Below are 27366 nucleotides of genomic sequence, written 5' to 3'. Positions count from 1 at the left end.
ATTTTCTTTATGGAGCACATGCTTAAAGTTCCTATAATGCTGCAGTGGAAGTAGCGCAGAAATTAGAAATTCACTTTGAATCCCTGACAATTCATGTCTTATTGAATAATCCTAGTTGAGCAACTCTGATAGACTCTGAATCCTTTTTTTTTTTTTTTTAAGAGGCGTGTTTGCTGGAAGGTTGCCCAATATAAATTGCCTCCCCTTCTCTTTTCCAATCCCAGCTGTGTGTGTGTCTGAAAAAAAGCACAGCTTGACTTCCTCGCACATTCCTCTACTCTATAGAATGAGGCTTGCTGAAACCATGAGGACAACTTTAGGAATTGGAGGAATTGGTTACTTAAACCTGCTAAAATGTGAACAGGCTGCACGCCTCGCTGGAGGTAAGTGGAAGAGAGCAGTAAAAATAACTTCTGGTGGCTGCGATTGGTTTTAAATAGACGTTTGACAGCAATAGTCTTCTTACTATATAGTCGCTTCCCCCATATATAATTTTATTTGTGCATCAACAGAATTCTGTGTAACTAGCGGCACATATTAATTTCTGTTATTGGTCATTTTTGCTAAAAATTTAAATGGCGACAACTTCTGTAGGTTTGGTTTTATCTAAGGTTGAGAAGGAGCAGTAGGCTTTAACAAAAGCATATTCACTCGGTTTGTGGGTCTGTGTCTGTTATAATTTTCCATCTAAGGTTGCCAGGTCCACCATGTTTTTACGAACGTCTATCTCTTCATGGTGATGTGATACATCAGTGAGGTGGGAAAGAACAAGATACATAGGAAGAGAACTCAAGAAGTCAAGAAACCATTGTGGCTTTTGCAATAAAGGAAGCCGCCTGTGCTTCAGTACAGTATAATTTTGGGACAAGACCACCAAATATGTACAAATGTGCATACATAAGAACTGCCCCTCTAACAAACATTAGAGCATGAGGAAAACCTGTTTTGAAAAAGTGAGTGTAGTACCACCAAGACACATGTTTGAGTTTCTTGTTTTCTGATACTTACAGAGGAATCATGAATAAAAGAGGAAGACTATTTCCAATATATATCAGATAATGCAATTTTGAAGTTTTGTGGACCATGAGACAGTGGCATAGATTTGAACCTCACATCCAGTCTGTTACCAAATCCTGTAGATCCCACCTTTAAAACATAGTCCACATCCGCCCCTTTCTTACACAAGATGCTACTAAGGATCTTGACCATGCTCTAGCAATCTCTCGCATGGATTATTGTAACTCTCACCTAATTGGTCTTCCCAATAGCCATACTGCCCCGCATTAGTGATGTCGCTAACATAAAATTTTTGAATTTTTGCGAATTTGCGAATTTACGCAAATGTTCGCGAACCGCCATTGAATTCAATAGGCAGGCGAATTTTAAAACCCACAGGGACTCTTTCTGGCCACAATAGTGATTGAAGGGGGGGGAGACCTACTCTCCTCCCCCCCCCCCACCCCTGGGCGGCGGGTGGGGGCCATAAAGATAATGAGGGGGGGACCTACTGTCCTCCCCCCCAGGTCCCCACCCCTGTGCGGCAGGTGGGGGCCATAATGATAATGAGGTGGGGGACCTACTGTCCTCCCCCCCCGGCCCCCACCCCAGGGCGGCCGGGGGGGGGGCCATAAAGATAATGAGGGGGGGACCTACTGTCCTCCCCCTCTCCGGCCCCCACCCCTGGGCGGCGGGTGAGGGCCATACAGATAATAAGGGGGGGACCTACTGTCTTCCCCCTCTCCGGCCCCCACCCCTGGGTGGCGGGTGGGGGCCATAAGGATAATGGGGGGGGACCTTCTGTCCTCCCCCACCCCTGGGCAGCGGGTGGGGGCCATAAAGATAATGAGGGGGGGGACCTACTGTCCTCCCCCTCTCCGGCCCCCACCCCTGTGCGGCGGGTGGGGGCCCTAAAAAAAAAACGCTATGGGGTGGGGGCCGGGGGGGGGGGGGGACAGTAGGTCCCCCCCTTATTGTTTTTTTTAGGGCCCCCACCCACCGCGGGGGGGACAGCCCCTCCCCTGTTAAAAATCTCTTCTGTCACGTACCAGATTCTGCCTCCACTCCTCTCCCGCAAGCTGACATAATGCTCTCCTGTGGGATCTACATGAAGATGGACACGACCAAAAGTCGCATAACGACCAGGAAGTGCCTCTAGTGGCTGTCTGCTTTACCACTACTAGAAGTGGAGTTAACCTTCAAAGGTAATGCAGTTTATTAAAAACTGCAATAGTTACATTTGCAGGGTTAAGGGACCTGGGACAGTGCACCCAGATCACTTTAATGAGCTGAACTGGTCTAATTGCCAATAGTGTCCCTTCAATAAAATGTAATTATTTTTTTTAATTACGTGTGTGTGTATATATATATATATATATATTCATATATATATATATATATATTCATATAAAATTTTAGTTTAACTGGCTTACCGGCCATGTTGAGTCAGATTCTACTGTTATCTCACTAACTGCTGCTCAACCTAACTTGCTTGCTGCTGCAGTTTTATATAGAACAATCACAGCAGCAGGCAAGTTAGGTTGAGCAGCAACTTAACAATAGCTATATCAGGGGTCCTAACATGTTTTAAACAGAGGGCCAGTTCACTGTCCCTCAGACACTGTTGCGGGCCGGACTATAGTTTGAAAAAAATTTGAACGAATTCCTATACATACTGAAACAGACACATAGACATATACAGACACATACTAACATACATACAAACACAAACACGCTTAAGGACATACACAGACACAGACATACATACTGAAATACATACACACAGACAGACATACATAGATAGTAGTGATGTCCCGAATGGTTCGCTGGCGAATAGTTCAAGGCGAACATCGCTTGTTCGCGTTCGCCACGGATGGCGAACATATGCACTGTTCGGTCCGCCCCCTATTCGTCATCATTGAGTAAACTTTTACCCTGTACCTCACAGTCAGCAGACACATTCCAATCAATCAGCAGCAGACCCTCCCTCCCAGACCCTCCCACCTCCTGGACAGCATCCATTTTACATTCAGTGTGAAGCTGCATTCATAGTGAGAGGAGGGACAGTGTAGCTGCTGCTGATTTGATAGGGAAATTGATAGCTAGGCTAGTGTATTCAGTGTCCACTACAGTCCTGAAGGACTCATCTGATCTCTGCTGTAAGGACAGCACCCCAAAAAGCCCTTTTTAGGGCTAGAACATCAGTCTGCTTTTTTTTTTTTTCTGTGTAATCTAATTGCAGTTGCCTGCCTGCCAGCCTGTGTGTCAGGCTCACAGCATATACTGTGCCCACTTGCCCAGTGCCACCACTCACTCACTGGTGTCCCAATAGCTTGCGTTTAAAAAAAACAAAACTTTTTTGACTGTAATGTAATAGCAGTCAGTTTCCTTCACGCGTGTGCGTTTCAGGGCCTGCCAGGGCACAGTGTCACACCAGTGCAACTCATATCTAGTGTAACAGTAGTATACATTTAAAAAAAAATTTTTTTGACTGTAATAGATTGAATAGCAGTTAGTTGTCTGCAAGCGTGTGTGTCATGCCTACAGGGTCTACTCTGCCAACTTCTGCCACTGCACAGTGCCACTCATATCTGTTGTCACAGTAGCTTGCACGCACAGTACCAGTAATCGAAAAAAAAATGACAGGCAGAGGCAGGCCACCGCGCAGGGGCCGTCGTGGTCGTGGTGCTGTGTTTCCCTTTGGCCCTAGAATAATGCTCAGTGTTCAGAGGCCACGTACCCTGAACTCTAAAAGTTCTGAGGACATAGTTGACTGGCTAACACAGGAAACCCAATCTTCTACAGATTCCGCTCAGAACCTTGACGCACCATCCTCCTCCAGCTTAGCTTCGGGCACCTCTCAAGTTACCACTCGCCCGCCTGCCGCCGCCACCAACACTAGCACCACAGCCGCTTCACTTGATATGTCAGAGGAGTTATTTACACATCAGTTGGAAGAAATAAGTGATGCGCAAGCATTATTGCCAGAGGATGTAGATAACAGGGATATGTCTCAGTCAGGCAGCATTACACACATGGACGTACGGTGTGATGATGATGATGTTGTACCCGCTGCTGCTTCCTTTGCCGAGTTGTCAGATACAAGTGAAGCGGTTGATGATGACGATGCGTCTGTGGATGTCACGTGGGTGCCCGCTAGAAGAGAAGAAGAACAGGGGGAAAGTTCAGATGGGGAGACAGAGAGGAGGAGGAGGAGACGAGTTGGAAGCAGGGGGAGGTCGTCGCAAGGAGCTAGTGGCACAGTCAGACAGCATGCATCGGCACCCGGGGTCAGCCAGACAGCACGCCAATCAACGCATGCAGTTGCCACCACCAGAATGTCGTCATTGCAGAGCTCAGCAGTGTGGCATTTTTTTTGTTTGTCTGCCTCTGACAACAGCGATGCCATTTGCAACCTGTGCCAAAAGAAACTGAGTCGTGGGAAGTCCAACACCCACCTAGGTACAACTGCTTTGCGAAGGCACATGATCGCACATCACAAACGCCTATGGGATCAACACATGAGTGCAAGCAGCACACAAACTCAAAGCCGCCATCCTCCTCCTGGTCCAGCATCTTCAGCCACGTTAACCACTGCTGTCCTCTTTGCCCCCTCTCAACCATCCGCCCCTCCGTCTCTCGCCTTGAGCAGTTCCTGCTCACCTGCCCACAGTCAGGTGTCTGTCAAGGACATGTTTGAGCGTAAGAAGCCGGTTTGTCTGAACTCTTAGCCCGCCAGCTTTTACCATACAAGCTGGTGGAGACTGAGGCGTTCAAAAAATTTGTAGCTATTGGGACACCGCAGTGGAAGGTACCCGGACAAAATTTCTTTGCACAAAAGGCAATCCCCAACCTGTACTCGATTGTGCAAAAGGAAGTAATGGCATGTCTGGCACACAGTGTTGGGGCAAGGGTCCATCTGACCACTGATACCTGGTCTGCAAAGCATGGTCAGGGCAGGTATATCACCTACACTGCGCATTGGGTAAACCTGCTGACGGCTGCCAAGCATGGAATGCGTGGCTCTGCTGAGGAGTTGGTGACACCGCCACGACTTGCAGGCAGGCCTGCTGCCACCTCCTCTACTCCTCCTACTCCATCCTCTTCCATAACCTCCTCGGCTGAGTCCTCTTCTGCTGCTGCGTCTTGCTCCACATCAACGGCACCCCCTCAGCTCCCCAGGTACTATTCCACATCCCGGATACGTCAGTGTCACGCCGTCTTGGGGTTGACTTGCCTGAAAGCAGAGAGTCACACCGGACCAGCACTCCTGTCCACCCTGAACGCACAGGTGGATCAGAGGCTGACGCCGCACCAACTGGATATCGGCAAAGTGGTTTGTGACAACGGAACAAATTTGTTGGCGGCATTGCATTTGGGCAAGTTGACACATGTGCCGTGCATGGCACATGTGTGTAATCTGATCGTACAACGCTTTGTGCATAAGTACCCAGGCTTACAGGACGTCCTTAAGCAGGCCAGAAAGGTGTGTGGCCATTTCAGGCGTTCCTACACGGCCATGGCGCACTTTTCAAATATCCAGTGGCGAAAAAACATGCCAGTGAGGTGCTTGATTTGCGACAGCCCGACACGTTGGAATTCAACACTCCTAATGTTCGACCGCCTGCTCCAACAAGAAAAAGCCGTTAACGACTATTTGTATGACCGGGGTGCTAGGACAGCCTCTGCGGAGCTGAGAATGTTTTTGCCACGTTACTGGACGCTCATGCGCAATGCATGTAGGCTCATGCTTCCTTTTGAGGAGGTGACAAACCTAGTCAGTCGCACCGAAGGCACCATCAGCGACATCATACCATTTGTTTTCTTCATGGAGCGTGCCCTGCGAAGAGTGCTGGATCAGGCCGTAGATAAGCATGAAGAGGAAGAGTTGTGGTCACCATCACCACCAGAAACAGCCTTATCAGCATCGCTTGCTGGACCTGCGGCAACGCTGGAAGAGGATTGTGAGGAAGAGGAGTCAGAGGAGGAATGTGGCTTGGAGGAGGAGGAGAAAGACCAACCACAACAGGCATCCCAGGGTGCTCGTTGTCACCTATCTGGTACCCGTGGTGTTGTACGTGGCTGGGGGGAAGAACATACTTTCAGTGAGATCACTGAGGACGAGGAACAGGACATGAGTAGCTCGGCATCCAACGTTGTGCAAATGGGGTCTTTCATGCTGTCGTGCCTGTTGAGGGACCCTCGTATAAAAAGGCTGAAGGAGAACGACCTGTACTGGGTGTCCACGCTTCTAGACCCCCCCGTATAAGCAGAAAGTGCCTGAAATGTTACCGAATTACAGCAAGTCGGAAAGGATGCAGCAGTTCCAAAATCAATTAAAAAGTATGCTTTACACAGCGTATAAGGGTGATGTCACAACACAACGGGAATCTAACAGGGGAAGAGGTGAAAGTAATCCTCCTGCTCCCACGACCACGCCGGCAAGGACAGGACGCTTTACAGATGTGTTGTTGATGGAGGACATGCGGAGCTTTTTAAGTCCTACACATCGCCACAGGCCTTTGGGGTCCACCCTCAGAGAACGACTCGACCGACAGGTAGCAGACTACCTCGCCTTAACTGCAGATATCAACACTCTGAGGAGCGATGAACCCCTTGACTACTGGGTGTGCAGGCTTGACCTGTGGCCTGAGCTATCCCTATTTGCGATAGAACTTCTGGCCTGCCCCGCTTCAAGTGTCCTGTCAGAAAGGACCTTCAGTGCAGCAGGAGGTTTTGTCACTGAGAAGAGAAGTCGCCTAGGTCAATAAAGTCTAGATTACCTCACCTTTATTAAGATGAATGAGGGATGGATCCCGAAGGGACTGACAGTGGACGATACATTCGACTAAAAAAGGCCTGATGAGGGGGACGTAACAGGGTGTCGCGGCTGCCGGTCCGCGTGATATTTAAATCCCTAGCTCACCCCAGTACCTTGCCCTGTCGTGATTTCCTGTTCCTGGTTTCCTGAGAGTGCTTTATCATTGTGAATCTGATTTCCTGGTATCCTGATCTTGGCTTTTCCCTGGTTATTCTGAATTCTGGTTTCCCTGACTTGGCCTGTGTAAACGGTATTGTGTATTTTCTGGCTTCCTTGACCTCGGCTTTCCCTTTGACCATTCTCTGTCTCTAGCGTATTAGTCCGGCCATTCTAAGGTCCGGTTTACGCTCTGTCCTTTTATTTTCCTTTTCTTGCCTATGTATATGTTTACATAGTTTCTGCGTGCTGGACTACACTAGTAGTGGTGACATTGGGATTAAACTGATAAGAATAGTACTACTTAACACACCACTCCTATCTGGTGGCACATTAGATTGCACGCGCAGTGCCCCAAATTTTAAGTAGGAGGACCGACCAAGCATCTTTTTCCATATCCCGTTTCCTAAAATCGATGCCATATATAGACGTCCCCTGATAGGGGACGTAACAGGGATTAAACTGGTAGGAATAGTACTACTTAACACACCTTATAATAAAGCAGAGAGAGGCAACGCAGAGAGAGGAGTCTGAAGAAGAGGAGTCAGAGGAGGAAGGTGGCTTTGAGGAGGTGGAAGAGCAAACACAGCAGGCGTCCCAGGCTGCTTGTTGTCACCTTTCATGGACCCTTGGTGTTGTACGTGGCTGGGTGGAGGAAGAGACCTTCAATGACATAAGTGAGGACAAGGAACGGGACATGGCTAGCTTGGTACCCAACCTTGTGCAAATGGGGAGTTTGCGTTTGTGCAAATGGACTGTTTGCGGTTGTTTGCGGTGCGTTAAACGGGGAGTTTGGTCTGTCACTGTGAAGCGAGCGTAACCCTTACACTACCTGATCAATACAACATCATACCTGATGTTTTAAAGCACGTTATTCCAAACAATTTAGGAATGTTAGGTGATTTATGCCCTTTATGGATTAAAACCAGACTCTGCATTAACTATGTAATTTTCCATGGGAGTTTTGCCATGGATCCCCCTCCGGCATGCCACAGTCCAGGTGTTAGTCCCCTTGAAACAACTTTTCCATCACTATTGTGGCCAGAAAGAGTCCCTGTGGGTTTTAAAATTCGCCTGCCTATTGAAGTCTATGGCGGTTCGCCCGTTCGCGAACATTTGCGGAAGTTCGTGTTTGCCATTTGCGAACCGAATATTTTATGTTCGCGACATCACTAATAGATAGATACATACACATACTGACAGACAGACATACATACATATATATACACACACACATAGCTAAAGGAGGGTGAATGTGGCTGATGGGAGTCAGCGTGGCTCTTCCGTCCTCGCGGTCTGTCTTTCTTCCCTCCCGCGTGGAGGGAGCTGGGAGGAGAGCAAAAAACGGGTTGCAAGAGTATTCTGAAAACGGACAGCAACTGAAATAGTCTGCCCTTCGGTGGATCCCCGCTCAGAACTCAAGCTGGTTTTAGCTCATCTTGTGCCATTACAAAAAGAACATATCTGAAGCATATAAGAATGGTCCCACCCATACTCGCAGTCCAGATCCGAAATGCAAGCAAGTTCCCTCTGCACAAGAGATACAGCAACCCCAGATGATCATTTCAGCCTTGTTAGGCATCATCAGTGAGGCATAGCTGATATCTCTCTAGGCACCGTGAGCAAGGGGTCCACGTCTGGATTACCCTTTAAACTTATGGAGAGCAAAAAACGGGCCGCAAGAGTATTCTGAGAGAACTGGGAGGAAGTGACCACTTCCTGCCAGCACTACTTTGCGGCTGCAATTTTTATATTGCTATTGCATTTTTATATTGCTATTGCACGACCGCAGCGCTCTCCTGGTCCCTGAAGATATAGGGCCCATGGGGTGGCCCTAAATGCTTAGGCCGGGTTCAGGACCATGGCGGGCCAGATGCGGCCCGCGGGCCGTAGTTTTAGGACCCCTGAGCTATATAGTAACTCACAACATAAGAACTTTTGCCTGTTGATACATACTCACGTCACATTTCATAAAGGGGACATACGAGGGGGGGGGGGACACACATAAAGGCACTTTTTTATTTTCCCAACATCTAGTGACATGCCATGTTTTAAATGTAAAAATAAAGGTTGACATGATTCTGCAGTTGTTTAAAACCACTGTATATGTTGAATTGAAATTACTCTAACATATAAAATGACACTTCCCCTTTAATATGTCAAATTTGTGAATGGAACATGGTATGGGATTATCTTTTTTTAACAACACCTTTAATTTGATGACTAATTTGTTTTATCCCTTTATACCTTCACTTTGAGTTTCTGCTATTCACACTCAGCATGTTTAAACTGGCGTTTTACCTCATGTATTACTGTTTGCATTAGAAGACCATTTTTGTGTGTTTAGTAAACATATCCTAGTTTTTGAGATATTTCTGATAAGCCACAGCTTTTGCTCCAACTTTTAAATCGGGGAATGACCGAACATTCAAACGCCAGGGCACCATGCTTCAGATTAATGGTTACTTCATTCAATTTTCATTTGTTTATTTATTTTTAATTGTGCGAAAATTTAAGACACTTAGAATTTCATTGCAGTTGCAATTCAATTGAAAGAAATCACAAGACAAAGTGAATGTGTCTATACCTCATATCATTTCAAATGGACAAAAAGGGACACTTTAATTTTAGGAATATGAGTGACATTGAGCCCAAAGTAGGGACTGACCCTCCTAAATAGGGACACCTGGAAGGTATGTGTATCTCAACGTGTAGCACTTTATCATGGAATTACATCAGTACTTGTTTATTATTCACAATAACTGATGTGAACTGGTATCTTCTTGTGCATGTGCAAGAACATCTGTGGCGGGTTATGAAGGCTTGTGTAATCTTTTATAAATCTCTGCTTTGTGCTCTAAAGTATGAGTGACATCAGAAGACTGAATTAGTGAGGAGGGAAAGGTTAAGGTAACTATATCTCCATTCCCTGTATTAACGTATTGATCATGTCTGCATGCATACTGTATAATGATAACTCTTAGTATTGTTATAATTTAATAAAGTGACGTCCTATTCTGTTGTGGTAGATTTAGATGCACTCATGACTATTTTGAGTTATCTGAGTGTATATTATCTGTCTAAAATGTCGGTTTTTTTTTTGGTTTTTTTTTTCACTTTTATTTTTATTATCAAGCTTTTTGTAATGCTATTAAATAATGGTTTAAAAGATGCACTGTACTGAAACTTTTTGGGGGGTTTGGACCCCAAATAAGAATCCATGGTGAGTTGATGATCATGCTCAGATATAAACTAATTCTCGAAATCAGGTATTTTCACTTAATTCTGCTAATTTGTTTGATATACCTTGTGTAATAGAGAAACATATGTGCCTGGTGGAGCAATACACAGAAATAGCCTATGTATTTTCTTACACCTTTTAATAAGGAAACATTGACAACTTTCAAAACATATTTTCTAATGAATGGACCATTCTCCATACTTTGATATATGTTATCTGATTATAAATTACTAGATACATACTACCAAGATAAGTATTTTCATAGTAAAGGGAGGAAAAAAAAAATTAAAATTAAAAGCATGTATGAAAATACAAATACATACTACTTATGTGTTCTCTCGTGCATTGCAATTTATTTCAAATGTAGGCCTCAGTTTTTCTTCTACAGTAAGCAAAAAAAATGTAGTTTGTTCCTGCAATAAATCACCAGGAATTTTACCGTTTCATTATTAACCCATAGAATGTTTGTTAAAGGCTAACCGAGAGTGCAAGGACACTGACCTTCTATATGATGTTTAAAGAGAAAAAGACTAGGACAAAAATAGCAGGTCTCTGAGAATGCTAAATAAAGTTTCTATCCAGTTTACAATACTCTCTAATTCTAATTGATTTATTTTGACTAATTAGTCAGTTAAATTGTATCAATATTTAACAAAAAACATGTCCAAAGTCTGCCCTTCTTTAACCCCTTAAGGACACATGACATGTGTGACATGTCATGATTCCCTTTTATCCCAGAAGTTTGGTCCTACAGGCTCTATTACAGGCAGATTTTGTAGAACTCTGGCATTGTAACAAGCTTGGAAGAATTCTTCAACTGCTCTATATCGGAAATGAACTATTTTTGGCCTATGTTTAGAAAATTCAGTTCAGTTCAGCTCACTATTTGGTGAACAAATCTCTACAAATGTGATCACTTTTTTTTATATTTTATTTTTTTGTGGTTTCCGGGAGAGTGAATTTTTAATGAAAGTTTCGGGCAAGTCTTCTTGCTCTCTGGCCATACGAACGCTGAACCAACCCAAAAAAACCTGTATTGTTGGCACTATAGAAATCTTGTAATGCACTAGGCAAAGCTTGAGTCCATAGATATGTAAAGAGCACTGCTAGCGTCCTGCATGTTGACGATTATTTATTTCCTGATACCATTGGAAATGGGAGATAAATGTTCTCGCAGGGTTTCCATAAGAAAACTTGCTCAGATCTCTTGGGCAGTAGAGCAACTCAAGCTTTGCCAACAGCACTCTCTATTATTATTTTATGTTTATTATTATTTTATTATTTATATAGCTCCAGCAAATTCCGTAGCGCTGTACAATGGGGTGCACTCGTTTCCATGTGTCAACTCTAAATTTTGTGACATTCCTTATTTTTGTTATTTTTTTGTTTTGTTTTGTTTTGGTTTTTTTATGCAGTGCAATTTGGACATCTCTTAAAACCATGAACATTGCAAGCATATGCTACATTAGAAATCCATATCTTATGAATAGTTTTTAAGAACAAAAGACAGATGAGCGCATACTATTAAAATATCTTAAAAATGCTATAAAGTGTTAATATGTCACACTCACTATTTTTTGCTCCATTAAAACCTCCAGTTTGTGCAGATTTGTCATTCTGGTTATATTTATCAGATGACATATCTATTTGAATTGTAATAATACTTTGCGTATAGAGACTTAAAGCATCTAATAGTGTCTTGCAGACAGTTGTCAAGCAATGGGCACCCGAAAATGCCCCCGTGCAGCTTCCAGCCTGAAAAGTATGAGGTAAGTTATTAACCTGACTAATTACTGAGTGGGGTCAAAAGAGGGAGGTAAACACATATTAACAGACAGGGGTAAACATCTTGGCACCAACTGATTTCTGAGCTACAATTCAATGTAACTGACTCAATATTGAATATTCACTCATACTCAACCACTGGCTGAATAGTACTTTATTTTAGCTTCAAACATTTTGTCAAGAGTATATGTATAACATTATTAAATACTCTGAGATGTTTACTGCATCTTCTACATTATACAGGGATCTGTGCAAATGTAAGTAATAGAACATATGGCATTAAATATTTACATTCTAATCCTGCTCCTGCTTTATCAAACAATTAGATTAATTACAGGCTGCAGTCCTGTGTCCATTTATCGTTACCCTATTCCTAAATGTCCCTTGACCATATAATTTTATATACAGCTAATTATATTCTTTTAAGTCTAGCCCTATTCTCTTAATAACCCACTTCGGATGGTTTTAGGCCCTTAGAGAATCCCACATTAGCCAGGCTCATGGTGTGCAGATGATTTCAACAAATTCTCCTTAAAAAGAGAATCTATTTCTTGACTCCATAATCACAATAATGTGCTTATTTGTACATTCTAAATTGTACGCAGTGAGGCGGTGTTGTTGAAACGCAGACTTCAAGTGTTGAGGTATAGGATAAATATAAATGAATACTTTATTATGATTGGCTGTCTGAGAGTACTTGAACATTTACTGAAATGTAGTGAGATTTGTCACTATTTCATCTTACCAAGTTTATTGGAGTTTTCCTTATACACAAGTTACCAAGTAGTGTAAGGAATACTCCAAACACCATAACAACTCCAGACCACTATAGTGGGTATGGTGCCAGGAGTAACCCCATTGTATGTAGTCGATTTTAGAAAGATTTTTACCGTGGGCGCACTGTGTGCCACTCACCATCTCCATTACAGCTAAAGGAGAGCTAGAAGGATCTTCTGTTAGCGCTCCTGAGCTAGCTCATTGGCTAGGAGTGTCCGTGATCGCTCTCAGCCTGTAAGCTGAGCCATGTACTGCCAGGCTAAGCTCAGAGAGCCTCAAACTCTCTGGCTGAGCTAATGAAGGTGGGGAGTGGTGCTGGGTGGACCCCACAACTTTCTAGAATGTTTGTTCCTTCTAAAATTAGTCCTATTTACAATGGTGCTTGGGTGTTCCTTTAATTTTCACTAGGCTCGTGCATGGCAGAAAAATGTTTTGACCAAACCACTTTGTCTGAAAAGAAAAAATAAAATTTCTCATCCATTGTGCTTTTTTTTTATTTTGTGATTGGTCTAGGTCAGGCATTGGCAACCTTCGGCACTCCAGATGTTTTGTACTACACCTCCCATGATGCTTTGCCAGCATTATGGGTGTAAGAGCATTATGGGGGATGTAGTCCACAACATCTGAAGTGCCGAAGGTTGCCTATCCCTGGTCTAGGTAGTAGATGTGAAATTTGGAATTTGTACAAATACCCAATCGTCCCAAACTCAGAAAAATTGCAGTTCATAGAGAAACGAATCTCCAAGTCTAATGCTCCCCTTAATGGCTTATCACGAAATACAAACTACTTCAATCTAAATTAGTTTTAAAGCTTAAATGTTTCTAAAATCAACGAATGCTATTACACATTAGATAAGCCTGCTGTTGTGCCAAAGTACACCATTATTGGTAGGTCCTAACCTAATTAATCTTTTGGGATTAGCCTACTTCTTGGACATAAATCACTTTACTTTTTGTATATAGTTTTACATTCTATTGAAATCCTTGCACAATGCAGAGTGTATGGAGTGGATCTGTATCACATAACATGCCTAGGCAGTAATGTTATAATTATCATTGTATCATCAGATACATTTTTGATTATTTTTCTGTTTTTTTGCAGTCACTACCATATGAACGTATTGTAGATATCCGCCAGAACAACGTGTCTCCTGCATTAAAAACATATTATCAGAAACCTCTCCTATTGCATCAGGGTCACATGCAATGGGTCTTTGATTCTGAAGGCCACCGCTACCTTGATTTATTTGCAGGAATTGTGACCGTTAGTGTGGGCCATTGTCACCCGTAAGTATCTACAGCTGTCACCAACCAATCATTTTATGTTCTGATGGTTGTATCTTAGATTTAAGACATTGGGTAAAAAAAACTGAGCATTTCAAATAGACACTGATTTCAAGGAAAATAATGTAAATGTTAAAATTAATATAATGTATAACATAAGAATAAAATACCCATTTGCGTGTGTGTGAACCGAGATAATGACTGACTGTAATTAAAAAGGGTAATAACAATTATTAATTAATAATATTTATTAAAAATAATAAATCTCTCTGCTAAACTGCAGTTGACTAATTTCTGTTTACATGTCTATGTAGTGCTTCTACTTCCCCCAGGTGGAGGGGTAAGCAGTATTCCACATATGGAACTCTCAGGAACGTGTAATAACAATAAAAGCACTCACTGGCATATAAATGTTAACACACCATTCATAGCACTTACTGGAAAAAAAATGTGAAAAAATTCTTATCAAATTCCCATGTCCTAGAATTACCTTCTCAGTCTTAGATGATTATCCTATTCAGCCTTAAGCATTTCATGTGCTGAGGCCTGCTCCAGGGGCAGTATAAAACATTTGCAATCTAACAATAATACAATGAAAACCAAAGTCACTATTAAGATAATTTGTTGATTGAATAAAAGCATTATTGGTATTGTGTTACATAAACAGATGCCAGTGTGTTTGGATAGTTTTCACAGCAACAGGTAGGCTAAATTTTACTGCAAAGTGTCCTTTACTACACAGGTTATTGCAAAATGTTAGTATGGTAAGTTATCGACCAGCGAATTGTAAATTTAGACCAAAACAGCTGAATTGTCAATCTGCTTTCTCTCAATAATGCCGTGTAATGCAATATTGCTCCATGCTTAAACTTGATGTCATTTTAGAGCACCAGGTCAGAAAAAAAATGTTCCTCAAATGTTGAGAAACCTGTTACATCTAGCTCTCCTCTGGGTAGTTCTTTTGGGCAAAGACCATGAGGAAGGAAAGGAGTTAGGAATATAAAGCAGGTTTTTTTCAAGCAATATAGATAAGGTAGACAGAACCTAGGTTCTAATGAGAATCTTCATTACAGCCTATATCTCAGAATTATTAACGTAACTGAAGTGCTGTCACTTGTGGAGTTTTTGCATATTTTTGCTCGTGTGAGAGCACAAAACCGAAGTTGGTGAAAGATCCCTCAAAGCCGCAGTTGTCTATGGATCTTCTCGTACATGCGCAATAGTGCAATGAAAAGCTCTAGTCCCTTATTGTGAATAAGGCAAGAAGATGTCTGTTCCCAATACCACTCACAAGTGATGGCAAAAATGCCAAAAAAAACACCAAGTGGAACCTGATTGAACTCAGACCTTTGCCTTATGTATGATTTCTGTTTTTAGTTATTGATTTATTTTTTTAATATAGCAAAGTCGTTTCATGGATCTTTAATCTGGTTGAAATTTCCAAATTCTGTTTTCTATAATTTTCTGTTTTTTATCATGTACACAATAACCCGTTTTATAACCTCAAATATCTATTTAAATGACTTCAGGAAAGTCACAGAAGCAGCTCGAAAGCAGATGGACCGTCTGTGGCACACAACCAATATCTACTTACATTCCCCAATCCACGAATATGCTGAGAAACTGACAAGTCGGTTACCGGGGAAACTAAAGGTATTTGTTTGTCAATATTAGGAAACCATGTGTCCAACTGGAACAAAGTAATCATATTTTATGCGCCCACGTTTTACATTAGGAAACAATAATATTGCTGTCAGTCAGCAAAATGAGAATATATTATATTATCAATGCAGGTATCTGTCGTTCAGCTCTCCCCAAGGCTTTAATTTTTTGTCATGTCATTTTAGGACTTATGTCAGTGGTAGGTAGCCTTCCGCACTCCAGATATTGTGGACTATATCTTCCATAATGCTGGCAAAAGCATCAGTGAAGTCATAGTCCACAACTTCTGGATTGCCGAAGGAAGCCTACCTCTTACCAACACCATTTTATAAGGAGGTGTTTGTGTTGTGCTACCAATAAATATAGGCGACCAATACTCTGAAGTACTAAGTGATAGTTGTTTCTCATATCCCCTCTGATGAGCCAGATTGGCGAAACGTGCGTCAGGGGTTCTGACAAGCACACTTCATAGCCACTGTATCACGAGTGAGCTCATGTTCGGCTTATAATGGCGTTGACATGAATTTACTTATACCTCTCCCCATATATAGGAGGAAAAAACTGTCTATCATGACAATCTCCAGCTATCTTTCATGAGATCTATTCTAGGGGTGGGAGAAATTTATTTTGCATCCATTTAGGAGTAACAGGCATTTTGGGTTAAGGGGTACCCTCGAAGGCACAGAATTAGTATTTACTTTTCCTCTCCGTGCCATCACTCCTATTGCTACAGACATCTACTGGCTACATTGTTTGTCAGCAATTATTGGCTAGTACAATGCTGCTTTTTTGTTCCCACTACATTGCTGGACTTTTTTATTTGCACTATCTCTAGCAAGACTATTTAGCCCAGTGGTTTCCAAACTTTTTAGGTTTAAAGCGGCACTGTCATGCCAAACTTACCTTTCCCCAATCGATTCCTCTTCTCTCCCTCTGTCAGGATCTGTCCCTTATTTCTTCCTGTCCACTCTAGTTTTCCTTAAAAATTAAGACAAAGTAGGGACTATTTCTCTTTTGGAGGTTTCCTACGCCATAACCATCTATGACCAGCAGAGGAGCAAAGTGTGCTTCGTTTCCGGTGGTCAGAGCAATTTTACCACAATCCTTAGCTATCCTCCCTGTTCTCATGATGCTTCCTCTCAGTATTGCCGAACGTCCTGTCACTTAGACAGAACGCTGGCAAAACTGCCGAATTGCATCCCAACAGAATGAGAACAGTTTGTTCATTCGTGTTAGGACGCAATTCGGGACTTTGTTCGTATCGGAATTTCCGCTCAGGGGTGGGGGCCGGGGGGAGGACAATAGGACCTCCCCTTATTGTTATTTAGGGCCGCCACCCGCCGCGCAGGGGTGGGGGCCAGGGGGTAGCACAGTATTCTTACTTAGGGCCCCCACCCACCGCTCAGGGGTGGGGGCCAGGGGGGAGGACAGTAGGTCCCCCCCACACATTCTTATTTAGGGCTCCCACCCACCGCTCAGTGGTGGGGGCCGTGGAGGAGGACAATAGGTTCCCCCCCCTTATGGCTATTTAGGGCCCCCACCCGTCGCACTGGGGTGGGGGCCGGGGGGGGCAGATAGTAGGGTTTGTTTTTTTAACAGTGAGCAACCACAGGCTGCTCACTGTTTAGTAGACATGCCCCTACTCGCGGTATAGCGAGTAGGGGCATTCGGGAGATTTTAATGACCCCCATAGAGTGAGGGAGGACATTGGGGGTTTAGGAAGTGGCAGGGAGCACTGCTCCCGGCCGCTTCTATCTTTACATATTACAAGGAGGGAGCTGCGCGCCGGTAGCTCCCTCCTTGTAATAAACTGACCGAACAAACGAACACTGATACACAGTCTTTGTTTGTTCGTCTGACATTTCTATTCATTCATTCAGCTTTCTGATGAATGAATGGAGGAAATTCCCGTTCGCATGTGCGGGAATCTCACAGCGCTATCTAGTGTGGGCAGATGACGTGTCCCACAGGGACTTCCTCTACCCACACAAAGATGGTGGCGCCCTGAATATAAATCGGGGCAGAAAATAAAGTTTAAAAATAGGTAATATGGGGGGCTTAGGGGCATTTGGGGGTGACTAGGGGGTCAATTAGATGTAGTGGAGTCGGGAGGGGGGGTTAAAAAAAAACGTGATTCGGCCATGACAGTGCAGCTTTAAGGTGCCCTTAATATTTTAATATTTTTCCAAGGCGCCCCAAGTCAAAACATTTTCTAGGATGTTTATATGTACAACGCAGCGGCATATGCTGGGCCCCTGTTTGGCAAAAATGCTTGCCGTTCAAGCGCAGATCCAGAACCTAATCTTGGGAGGGGCACTGGTAGATTATTTAAAGAAACAATCCAGGCACAATAACCACTACAGAACTTTGTAGTGGTTATTGTGCCACAGTGTCCTCCCAAAGTAAGTAGTCAAACTGTTTAAGAACAGTTTGACAACTTACCTGGGACCTGCCGTGTGTAGGGGCTGTACAAGGGGATAGGGGCAGTAGTGTGTGTGTCAGGGCTGCAATGTGTGTGAGTGAGTGGTGCAGTGTGCACATGTGAGGGTTGCAGTGTGTGTGTATGGGGGGCAGGTTGTATGAGGTGTACAGTGTGTGTGAGGGGTGCAGTATGTGTTGGGGCAGATTGTGTGAGGGGTACAGTGTATGTGGGGGTGCAGTGTGTGTGTGTGAGGGGGCAGTGTGTGTGTGTGAGGGTGCAGTGTGTGTGTGTGTGTGAGGGTGCAGTGTGTGTGTGTGTGAGGGGGCAGTGTGTGTGTGTGTGTGGGGGGGGCAGTGTGTGTGTGTGTGAGGGGGCAGTGTGTGTGTGTGTGAGGGGGCAGTGTGTCTGTGTGTGTGTGTGAGGGGGCAGTGTGTGTGTGTGAGGGGGCAGTGTGTGTGTGTGAGGGGGCAGTGTGTGAGGGGGCAGTGTGTGAGGGGGCAGTGTGTGAGGGGGCAGTGTGTGAGGGGGCAGTGAGTGAGGGGGCAGTGTGTGTGTGTGAGGGGGCAGTGTGTGTGTGAGGGGGGCAGTGTGTGTGTGAGGGGGGGCAGTGTGTGTGTGAGGGGGGGCAGTGTGTGTGTGAGGGGGGGCAGTGTGTGTGTGAGGGGGCAGTGTGTGTGTGTGAGGGGGCAGTGTGTGTGTGAGGGGGCAGTGTGTGTGTGTGAGGGGGCAGTGTGTGTGTGTGAGGGGGCAGTGTGTGTGTGTGAGGGGGCTGTGTGTGTGTGAGGGGGCAGTGTGTGTGAGGGGGCAGTGTGTGTGTGTGAGGGGGCAGTGTGTGTGTGTGAGGGGGCAGTGTGTGTGTGTGATGGGGCAGTGTGTGTGTGTGAGGGGGCAGTGTGTGTGTGTGAGGGGGCAGTGTGTGTGTATGGGGAGGCAGTGTGTGTGTATGGGGAGGCAGTGTGTGTGTATGGGGAGGCAGTGTGTGTGTGTGTGTAAGGGGAGGCAGTGTGTGTGTGTGTGTATGGGGAGGCAGTGTGTGTGTGTGTGTATGGGGAGGCAGTGTGTGTGTGTGTGTATGGGGCTGTGTGTGTGTATGGGGCAATGTGTGTGTATGGGGCAATGTGTGTGTATGGGGCAGTGTGTGTGTGTGTGTGTGTATGGGGCAATGTGTGTGTGTGTGTGTATGGGGGGTGTTATTGTGGGTCTGTGGGGTAGGAGGGCAAATTCATAAATGTCTATAAATATTTTTTTTTAATAAAAATAATTATTTAAATTTTAATGTCCCCCTTCCCTGTTTACCTTTGTCTGGGAGGGGGGATATTTCCTGCAATCCCTGGTGGTCCGGTAGGGAAGCCCTGGTGGTGAGAGTGAACTCTAGCAGCCTCAGGAGCTGCTAGAGTTCACTCTCGCGAGATTCGGAGCATTGCCGTGGTGACTGCAGCAACGCTCCAAGCTCGCGAAAGGAGAACCTGGTAGAGTTGCATGTTAGAGCTCCCCGGGTCCTCTCTCCCTCCCCTGCTGGCTGCCAGCATTACACTGCTAGTGGGCCGGAGAGGGAGATTTCTGATCTCCCATCCAGTCCTGCAGAGCCGACGGGGGAGAGTGAGGCAAGGTTCCCGGTGAGATCATCATAGCACCAGGAAAATATATTGCGGCTCTCCAGTGCGCCCTGGGGCGCAGCAGCACACAGTTTGTGAACTGCTGATTTAGCCTGTATTACTAGCATTTTCTGATATCTTAGTATTCCTATTGCAGCACAGCACATTATTATATACTACTTTTTTTTTTTTTAAGGGAGGGAGCTGTACCCTTATCACTTTGGAGTTTAGATTTAGATTTTTTTTTTTCTATTCTCCTTATACTGCTGGTCTGCTACAGATGGTCTTTTTATTATCCTGAACTCACAAATCTACAGCCTGTACTAACTTACTCTGTATTCATTATCCCTATATTTGGGTAGAACTACTGGATTTTCATATACAGAGATTATAGCTGCACTCTGGATAATTGTTTTGTAAATATGTACATTATTATTTCTGTTTGAATTTTCTTTTCCTTTTCTTTTTGTTGTGGTGACTTATTTCACCTCTTAATCGCTATATTAAAAGTTAAGTTTTATTTTTAGAAATACCTAGCCTAATTGGTGGATATTTGCCACGCCACCAGTGATACAGTTATTATTTTTCACTCTCTCCTAGCAGTTCTCTTTTTTTCCATTTGTTTCTCATAGTGAATGACAGAGTTAGTAATTACAAATCCATCTATAGATTTAACTTGTCTTCCATAATGATTTGATTACTGCACCATTTACAATAACAATGGAGAAACTGGAGAATCAGCCCCTATCTGTAGTTTAGTTAAGAGATTGCAAAGTGTGCACTAATCCCACCCCAACCTACCTCAGTCAGTAACCGTAAGTGAATGTCGCAATTCATGGATATCAAAAATGAATGAAACTGTTAGTTTGCCATTGATGAAAGCTACAACTTCATGCATTAGTCATTTCTGCTGTATAATATGTCATGCGCAAAGACTGTTTGATAACTTAGAATCCATTTCAGTAGATCTTACTTTGATGGTGGTGTACACAGGGCCGTCTTTAATTTGGATTGGACCCTGGGCAAGCATTTACTTGCCCCCCCCCCCTGACTACATATAGATACGCACAAATACACTACCTGACACACACACGCAGATACACACTGACTGCATATAGATACACACAAGAACATACAGATACACACAGACTACATATAGATACACTGACACACACAGATACAAACACTGGCATGCATACAGATACAAAGGCACACACACTGACTTCATATAGATACACTGACACACATACAGACACACAGATACACAACCTGACACACATGCAGATATACAGATACAAACACTGACACATACAGATACACACACACACACACACACACACAAATGGACGACACATTCTGACAGACGTACTGACACAGACAGCCATACTGAAACACACATACACAAAGACATACTGAACCACACAGACACTGACGGACTCACACAGACATACAGATACACTGACAGACATACTGGCACACTAACACATACACACACTCATGCAAAATTTGATAACCACCCTCCAGTTTCTTACCTTTTCCTGGAGGGTGGCTTCCCTGGGGTCCAGTGGGCTGGCTGGGAGTTAAGCTCTCCCGGCCTGGCCCCTCTCCGGAACAGCTTCTTCCTCCCGCGGTCACTTCCTCCCAGTCGGCTGCCGAAAAGCAAGGGCCCGGTCGTGCTGTTAAATCGCCACAGCGCCCGACCGGGCCCCTGCTGACACAGGCCCACCGGGTGGCCCTAAGTCTATAGTTTGGCCCTAAGTCCCCATAGTTTGCAGGCAGAGGGCAAACGGAGCAGCTGTCTTCGGCCCCCCAGCAGGGACAGGGCCCGAGGCAGCTGCCCCGTTTGCCCCGCGTTAAAGACGGCCCTCGGTGTACAACTCATCCTGTAATCTTAAAGAACCACTATAGGCACCCAGACCACTTCAGCTTAATGAAGTGGTCTGGGTGCCTGGTCCAGCTAGGTTTAACCCTTTTTTCTATTAACATAGCAGTTTCAGAGAAACTGCTGTGTTTATATTAGGGTTAATCCAGCCTCTAGTGGCTGTCTCGTTGACAGCCGCTAGAGGCGCTTCCGCGCTTCTCACTGTGAAAATCACAGTGAGAAGACTGCAGCGTCCATAGGAAAGCATTGTAAATGCTTTCCTATGAGACTGGCTGAATGCGCGCGCGGCTCTTGCTGCGCATTCGGGTGAGGAGTAGAGGAGGCAGAGAGGAGGAGGAGAGCTCCCCACCCGGCGCTGGAGAAAGAGGTAAGTTTAACCCCTTCCTCCCCCTAGAGCCCGGCGGGAGGGGGACCCCGAGGGTGGGGGCACCCTCAGGGCACTATAGTGCCAGGAAAACGAGTATGTTTTCCTGGCACTATAGTGGTCCTTTAAAGTACAACGGCCATCCTAAAACTATTTTTAATTTAATAATCCTTTCATCACGTTTCGAAAGGAAAAATATATATTATTTAAAATAACATGTATGAACAAAAACATCCCTATTTTTAGTATATAACAGGATCCTTTAGCCATATACATGCACCTTGAATCAGACAGTGTTTGAAAGTCTTCGTTGTCTTCCTTGTGCAGGGAGTGAAGCGGGGAAGACCATAAAGACTAACTGTCTTTTAATCACTGTCTGACCAAAGGTGCAAGTGTCTGGCAAAAGGACCCTGTAATGTAATAAAGGTCGGGAATCGGGATGGGAGATTTCTCAATTGAATCATATATTTTATTTAGAAAGGATTATTATATTAAACAAATTGTTTTGAGGTGACAGTTGTCCTTTAAAGAAATGAGTTGAGAAATGTTAATAACATCTGTTGGTAAATAGTGGCACTGCATGTAAATAGTGGGGCAACTTGGCTTTTCAAAACAAAATACTAAAACCTGGGAAAATTATGAGCACATATTAATGTTGGTTCTAGCTTATGGCAGATGGTCTGTCCATGTGTGTAGTACATTAGATACATTGGTGATAAATTGTAAGAATGGGTTAGTTGTACGGCCACTTGTCAATCTTCACCATTTAACAATAGGAAATATGAGATAAACATTTTTCTTTCTGAAGCAGATGTGTAAAGAATGCACGGGGGAGTGCAGCGGGTCCTGTACATCAATATGTTTTCTTTATTATTTTATTAGGTGCTGTATGTGACGAACAGTGGATCAGAAGCTAATGACATGGCATTGCATATGGCAAGGCTGCACACTGGCAATTTTGATCTAGTTGGCCTCAGGTAATCCTACACAGTTTTGCACGTTTCAACCCACATTTCTATAAAGTCAAGCAGTTGCATTCTGAAGACTACATAATTTATGTGTATTTTGGAATACCATACCTGTAATGTATGAATGGGAGACTATGGGCGGTTGTCCTTCACAGCAGCCATCTTGGAAATAGTAGAGAGACTTTTGACCAAGTGGATGTTTTTTAATCTATACATTTACTGATGGCTTAAAGAGTTACTTCAAGCTACATGACCGCTTCAGTAAGTTGAAGTAGTCATGGGGGCCTGGAGTATACATGCGCAACATTTCGCTATGAAACACTGCAACCTCTGCAGCGTCATTGGGGCATCTTTAGACCTAAACAATAGGGTATTATTGTGGCAGAACTAGTGCCGGTGTGGCTGCACTGGGGCCTGCATGCAGAGGGGACCGATCAGTTGCCCGTGTACTTGGGCCCACCCGATACAGCATGTGTCCTCAGGGGCCCAGTCATATGCTGTAATCCTTTAACAGCACGACCCGGACCCTCTAATATCGGTAGCAGGCGCTAGTAGAAAGTGAGTCGGTCACCTCCTCCCAGCTAACATACATGGAGCTGCGAAGTGACTCCCAACAGCCTCAGCCATCAGAAGTCACCCTCCTGCACCTAAAAAGTAGGGAACAAAAGGGTGCCTAAAAGATAACCAGTATGTGTGCCTCTATGTATGTATTTGTGTGTATGTGTGTCAGTGTGTGCATCTTTGTGTCATTGTATTTATGTGTATGTGAATCTACAGATAACCCAACATGCAAAAACGAATTTCAGTGAGGTGGCCACCTCATTTCAGGAATGTAGCTTCCTTCCCCCCCTCCCAACACACACACCAAACATGTCTGGGGGTGTATTACGTTAGGACGTTTCGTACGTCCTTTTTTTTTCTGTACAGTGCCATGGTGCTGCAGACACTAACTAAACCGAACACTGGAGAGAGTCCACTGTAAAGCCCACCTACTGAGAAACCTGATAGGTTAGTTAGCACAAAGTCTTCAGCTTTCTGATCACCATAACAACTTCATCTAAATGAAAATGTTATGATGCCAGGGAGCCCCTGGGTGCTCTCTTTCCTTTAAGGGGTTAAACCACTCACAAATGGTTTAACCCAAAAGGTTTCCTCCAGCTCCAGATCGCTCAGTGGTATTCGAGTTCTGAAACGTCAGGAAGTGCAGATTGACGTCAGGCATGGGTGCTGCAGATTGGCTAGAGTGGTCAGTTGACGCTCTAAGCCAATCGCTAGTTCCCGGTTCATAAAAAAATTCAAATACTTTTTTATGAATGGGGAGCTACTGATTGGCTTAGAGTGCCAGCTGACCGCTCTAGCCAATAAGCGACACCCCCACCCAGCGGTACTCTGTGCTTCCTGACACTCAGTAAATAAAAGTGAACACATTAACACTAAGATATTTTTTTTACCTGGGGAGATGAGAAGATCCAAAGTTTCCCTGCCAGGCCCAGGTAGCAAAGCCTTATGATGTGGTGTCCAGAAAAACTTTACTTTTCTGCTATTTTCTGCTTATTTTGCACCCTTCTGCTGCTTTCTCTTTCTGATCCATTTCTGCTCCTTGCAGACCCTTTCTGCTCCTTCTCCTACTTTACCTTTGTGCTCCTTGCTGTCCCTTGCTACCCTTTTATGCTCCTTCTGATTCTTTCTGCTCCTTTACCTTTGTGCTCCTTCTGTCCCTTTCTGCTCTTTGCTGACCCTTCCTTCTCCTTGCAGACCCTTCCTGCTAATTTCTGCTCATTCTCCTGCTTTACGTTTGTGCTCATTCTGCCCCTTCCAGCTCATTGCTGACCCTTTCTGCTCCTTAATGTCCCTTCCTGCTCATTTATGTTCCTTCTCCTACTTTACCTTTGTGCTAATTCTGTCCCTTTCCTGCTCCTTGCTGCCCCTTTCTGCTCCTTCTACTTTACCTTTGTGCTGCTTTACCTTCCTGCTCCTTGCTGACCCTTCCTGCTCCTTGCTGACCCTTCCTGCTCCTTGCTGACCCTTCCTGCTCCTTGCTGCCCCTTCATGCTCCTTGCTGACCTGTCGTGCTCCTTGCTGACCCTTCCTGCTAATTTCTGTTCCTTTGTACTCCTTCTCCTATTTTACCTTTGGTGCTCCTTGCTGTCTCTTTCAGCTCCTTGCTGTCCCTTCCTGCTCATTTCTGTTCCTTCTCCTTTCTGCTCCTTCTCTTACTTTACCTTCCTGCTCCTTGCTGTAGGCTGTCTCCCCCCATCCCTCACTTATCTGATCTATAGGCTGCCTCCCCCCCATGCCTCACTTACCTGATCTATAGGCTGTCTCCCCCCATCCCTCACTTACCTGATCTGTAGGTATAGCAGCATCTATTTTATTGTGTCTTACTATTGAAGTCTAATGGACGTTGTTGTTACTCAATCCTAATCAGGATTATTGCTATTGAAGTTTAATGGACATTGCTATTTAATCCAAATCAGGATCTACTTTATTTTTCACTACTGAAGTCTAATTATCTCTGTGAAGTAATTCCTAGCGGATCTATCTTTACTTATGCATTATTAATTTCATTTAATATTGCTGCAGAGGATTATTAAAGTGGAAATACCAAAATGTAATAAATTATATTTTCTTAAAGTGACGGTATAAAATTTATTCTTTCATCTGCAGTTGTGTTCCAAATTAAATTTTTCTAAAAGTATCACAGTAAGCTCGTTTGAGCAGGGTCCTGAACACCCTCTGTTCCTGTGCGTCCAGCTTGTCTTGTTGCAAAAACATGTCTGTTAGTCCACCTATTGTACAGCGCTGTGGAATGTATGTGTGTGTGTGTGTGTGTGTGTGTGTGTGTATATATATATATATATATATATATATATATATATATATATATATATATACTTTCACCATGCTCTTCTAACAGATTATTAAAATACAATTTAGCTCTCGCACCCCCACCCTGATAACCCCGATCACACATAACCCTCTGCCAACGCAACAACGATAAAGGAAGCCACATAGAACAACCAACACATACAACCCCCTCCCCCAGACACAGTAGGAACACCACAAAACGCAACCCTATTCGTTCCCATGGGACTCGACCGTGACACGCGGCAAACACACACATACGACAGACCCCCAGTGACAGATCCCCCGCCACACACTATTAACTGACTAACGAACTGAAGACTCACAAACCCACCCCCTCACGCGCCAGACGGATACGGCTGCAGCAGTATCCCGACCCACATCTCCTTGCTGCCCACTAGCCCCCCCCCCTCCTCCTCCCTAAGAATTGGGCTTGGAGTTTCAGGTTTGGAACTCCAGGACAATACATACCCCACTACATACAGGCATCGCTCACCGCAGCATGCCCCTATTACATAGAGTAACCACACTAGCACCTGCCTAACTGGAATGTATTTCTAAAGCACACAAAGTTAATGAAGAGATCTGCTATACATGTATTGTATACTCACATACTGAAGATCGAAGTGTACACCATGCTGAACTGCTCAGCACTGTAATCTGACACGTATAAGTTTATATTCATTTGTAACTATTGAATGACCTCAATTAAAACCTTGAATAATAAAAATTTAAAAAAAAAATAAAAAATACAATTTAGCTTATTTAGCACTATTTAATTTATCTCCCATCTTGAAATTAGTGTAGGAATGTAACACCGTGGTGGGCCATATGATGTGACTGAATCCCCATATTTGTTAACTGAGATGGATGATTTTTAAGTAGCCTTATAAAATGTAAAACTCCACCATTCCTGCAAAATGCATGTTGCGAGTGTACCCCCATTCTCTTTTTGTCTTTGCAAACCACTAGGATATCCAACATCATTTCACAAAGTGTCTCTTTAAGTGTTTATTACTGAAATTCTTTATGTCAATAAAATCTCTACTTAACCTAAGGTAGCTGTTTCAGCAATGCAGTGACTGCACCAATTTAATGCAGATTTTTCTCATTCTCAGGACTGGTTACCATGGAGCAAGTCCTTACACTCTGGGAATGACCGCATTTGCAGCTTACAAAGGAGGAGTTGCCAATGGGTTTGGCTGCTACTCGGTAATTGCTTATGATATGTAATATTTTCTGTAATGACAATATAATGGGAAGCAGTTTAGATGTTGGCTTAGGTTCATAGAATGCTAACCCACCATTGTTAGCTGTATCTGTCCTCTCAGAAAGCGTTATTCTCTGTATATTTAAAATAGTAAATGGTTGCAGGAACCTAACATATCTTCTCCAGACTAAGGAGAAAAAAAAAGAGGAACTGCCGCTCTCAAAACCTGTGCTGTTGAATAATGTTTTCAATGAAAGTGGTTCTACTGAATCAGATCTTGAAATCAGTAACTAAAGCTTATTATGAAACTATTACTGGTGAATTCAATCAGTTCTACC

General features: G+C 43.9%; 1 protein-coding gene across 2 annotated transcripts in view; it reads left to right on the top strand.

Moving 5' to 3' along the window:
* The first annotated feature begins 214 nt into the window (after positions 1-214).
* Positions 215-27366, top strand: part of AGXT2 (alanine--glyoxylate aminotransferase 2) — a 37399-nt gene continuing 10247 nt past the window's right edge. The window contains exons 1-6 of one of the 2 annotated variants that reach the window (XM_063453970.1): positions 215-383; positions 11910-11983; positions 13879-14063; positions 15590-15713; positions 22868-22962; positions 26937-27030. In XM_063453970.1, the coding sequence (XP_063310040.1) occupies positions 287-383; positions 11910-11983; positions 13879-14063; positions 15590-15713; positions 22868-22962; positions 26937-27030 (669 nt within the window). In that variant the 5' untranslated portion in view covers positions 215-286. The remainder of the gene's footprint in view (positions 384-11909; positions 11984-13878; positions 14064-15589; positions 15714-22867; positions 22963-26936; positions 27031-27366) is intronic. The other variant, XM_063453971.1, reaches the window with a different exon arrangement.

The sequence above is a fragment of the Pelobates fuscus genome, chromosome 5 (assembly GCF_036172605.1).
Source record: "Pelobates fuscus isolate aPelFus1 chromosome 5, aPelFus1.pri, whole genome shotgun sequence".
Lineage (NCBI taxonomy): Eukaryota > Metazoa > Chordata > Amphibia > Anura > Pelobatidae > Pelobates > Pelobates fuscus.
This window is presented reverse-complemented; position numbering and strand designations above follow the sequence as displayed.